At 63.7% G+C, this 3,056-nt stretch overlaps 1 protein-coding gene across 1 annotated transcript in view; it reads left to right on the top strand.

The window, feature by feature from the left end:
- Positions 1-3,056, top strand: part of COL16A1 (collagen, type XVI, alpha 1) — a 29,214-nt gene that overhangs the window by 5,854 nt on the left and 20,304 nt on the right. The window contains exons 7-13 of the mRNA XM_010000600.1: positions 12-92; positions 173-253; positions 647-778; positions 1,104-1,157; positions 2,628-2,690; positions 2,838-2,879; positions 2,960-3,004. Coding sequence (XP_009998902.1) covers positions 12-92; positions 173-253; positions 647-778; positions 1,104-1,157; positions 2,628-2,690; positions 2,838-2,879; positions 2,960-3,004 — 498 coding nt within the window. The remainder of the gene's footprint in view (positions 1-11; positions 93-172; positions 254-646; positions 779-1,103; positions 1,158-2,627; positions 2,691-2,837; positions 2,880-2,959; positions 3,005-3,056) is intronic.

The raw sequence follows: 3,056 nt of genomic DNA, 5'->3' as shown, positions 1-3,056 counted from the left end.
CCCCCCCAAAGCCACTGGCAGCCCGGCGGGCACTGGCCCCCGAGGGCAATGCCTTCCTGGGGCTGGACGCCGTGCGTGGCACCCCGGTCCGGGTGAGTCCCCGTGGGGTGCGGGTGCTCTCTGCCCTGGGGTGCGGGTCCCTCTCTGACCTGCTGCCCCTTCCCTGCTGCAGTTTGACATCCAGCAAGCTCAGATCTACTGTGATGCTGAACTAGCCAGGCAGGAGGAGTGCTGTGAGATCTCGGCCAGTGGGGTGAGTGTTCCCTGAGCTCCTACCCTGGTCCCGGGTGAGCCCTGGTGTTGATCTGCACTGTCAGGGTTTTTCCCAGAGGGGAAACTGCAGCACATGAGGGCAGGTCTGTTAGCCAGAGCTCCCCTGTGGGTCACCTCCTCTTTATGGTGCTCAGGGATGCAGGGCAGCTCTTCACCAGCGCTGAGACCCTTTATGGTTGGACTCGATGACCTGAAAGGTCTTTTCCAACCAGAATGATTCTGTGCAACATCACTCAGTGCCTGTTCCCGTGGCCAGCACAGGGCACAGTGCAGGATGAATCCCTCTCCCAGATCTCACTGGCTGCTCAGGGAGGGCTGGGGCTCCCAGCTCTCAGCCTGGCAGCCTCCCCATAACCCCCCCCCCTCCCGGCAGTGCCTTGTGGAAGTGCCCAAGACCCGTCGGCAAGCGGAGCTGATGCAGAGCAGCAACCTCATCGAGATCTCCCCGCAGCCCGAGGGCCGCGTCTACACCCGCTGCTTCTGCCTGGAGGAGCCGCTGGGCACGGTGAGCTCCCCCCTCCCGGCACGGGATGCTCCCGGGAGGGGGTGGGCAACATTCCACTGCTGTGCCGGGCGCTGCTGAGCGTGGAGCCACGTTGGTTCAGCCCCTGGAAAAGCCCTGGCTCATATTTTCCACCACGCCAGACGAGGGGAGGGAGGGACGGAGGCGGCAGCAGCTGGGGAGCAAGGGAGGGGAGGGCTCCTGCAGCCCCACTGCACCCCCCGGCTCGGGGCTCAGCCCTGGTGGGTGCCATCCAGGGGTACCCCAGGCAGGATCACCCAGAGGGCATGGGAAATACCGCCCACCACCCCCTGTGCTCTCTCCACAGGAGCCAGTGAGGAATCCAGGGAGAACCAGCCCAAAGAGCGATCATGGGGAGAAGGTGAGGGGAGGTGGGAAAGGGCATCCCAGCCCAGCTGCACCAATCTCAGCATCTCCATCCTCGTGCTGGTGCCACACCAGGGTCCATCCGTGCCCCAGGCTGGGCCTTTCCCTGCTGCACTTGGAGCTTTCTGCTGCTGCCAGAGCTGCAGAAGTGGCTGCTCTGCTCCCCCGAGCAGGAATTGAGGCCCCACTTCACTCTCCGCTGCTGTTGGAGCGATCCCAGACATGGCCAAGGGCCTCTTTGTTCCCTCCGAGTGTCTCTGGAGCACTGCTGGAGCTGGGAAGCATCTCCAGCATGCTCAGTATCCCATCCCTGCATGGCCCCATCCCCCCAGGGCGGCTGTGTCCCTGCTGTGGGATCCTGCTGGGGATCCCCCTGGGGATCCCTGGTGTGCAGACCAGGTCCCAAGGGGTGGCCTGGTGTCCATCAGGGCTTTTTTCCCTACTTGGCTTTTCTTCCCACCCTCTGCTCCATGGCACATCCCTGCAAGGTGACAGGTGCCCTGCTGGGACACCTGAGGGGTGAGGTGTGGGGCTGGGGGATGGGGGAGGAGGAGGGGCTGCACTCAGCCCTATCCTGCCTGGCCTGACTCCCATGGGAAAACGCTGGAGCAGCTGGTTTGGCCCAGGTCCAGGACAATTGGTCACCACCAAGTGGCTGCCACCAAGTGGATGCCACCACCAATTGCTCCTCTCCCCTGCAGTCAATTCACAAAGTCACTGGGTAAGCCCTGTGGGTTTGGGGTACCCAGGGGAGTGGGGCAGTGGGTGCTGTAGGGTTGTGGGTGCAGTGAGGTGGTGCAGTGAGGAGGTGCAAGCCTCCATCCCTCTCTCTTCCAGTGCCCACCCTGCTCGCTGCAGACAGCCTCAGCAAATGTGAGTGTGCCAGTGGGAGGAGATGGGGGACCCTGACCCATCTGTTGGAGCTGGGAGAAGCCACTGGGGTGCTGGCCTGGGGGTGTCACCTGCCACTTGCCATCACTGCCATCTCCCTGTGATATGGGGCCTGGCAACATCTGGCTGTGGGAAAGGTCTCTGGTCCTTTCCAGATGTGGCCATATGCCTATGGCAACCTCTGGCTGCAGGTTTGGGGCTGGTGGTGGGGGATGGTGGATATTTGGGACCCCATGTGTCCCGTGGGTGGCATGTGGGGACAGGGTGATGGGAGGATGGGGACTGCAGCAGGGACAGGGCTCTCTCTTGCTGCCCTTTGGAGGCCAGGTGCCCTTGCAGGGCTCAGGGCACTGCAGGACACCTCTCTGCTCTCTCCCTAGGTCACACTTGGTCCCCCAGGTCCAAAGGTAGGTTTGTGACCTCTCGGGACATGCAGAGCCCAGCTCCACAGGGATGTGGCCATGCAGATCCTCAGCTGTGTCTGGAGCATCCCTGCCTGGGAGCCGTGGGCACAGGTGTGGACATGGGGACACCCATACCCCATCTTTTCACCCACATCTCTCTTCCCTTGCAGGGTGGGAAGGGGGAGCGGGGCCTGCCCGGCACTGCTGGCAGCAAGGGGGAGAAAGGCGAGCGTGTGAGTGTCCCCACCATGTCCCCAGCAGGGACCCTCTGCCCTGAGGGGGTTCCCAGCACTTGGGGATCCCATTGCCCTGGGCAGTGTTCCTATCCCCCCCATGCCCAGCTCGAGCAGAGCCCCTGAGCTGCCTCTCCCCTCCTGCAGGGTGCTGACTGTGTGCGCTCCCACCCTGGTGCTCCTGTGCAGGTGAGACCCCCACCCCCTGCCCTTGGCATGTCCCTCATCCTGGCTTTGCCACCCCCCCTTACCCTCTCCCTCTTCCCCAGTGTGCCGAGGGGCCGCGGGGCGAGAAGGGGCAGCGTGGAGAGGGGGTAAGTGATGCTCAGGGGTGATGCTGCAGCTTGGGGAGCTGGTGGTGCCCCC

Source organism: Chaetura pelagica, unplaced genomic scaffold, assembly GCF_000747805.2.
Source record: "Chaetura pelagica isolate M959 unplaced genomic scaffold, ChaPel_1.0 scaffold676, whole genome shotgun sequence".
Lineage (NCBI taxonomy): Eukaryota > Metazoa > Chordata > Aves > Apodiformes > Apodidae > Chaetura > Chaetura pelagica.
This window is presented reverse-complemented; position numbering and strand designations above follow the sequence as displayed.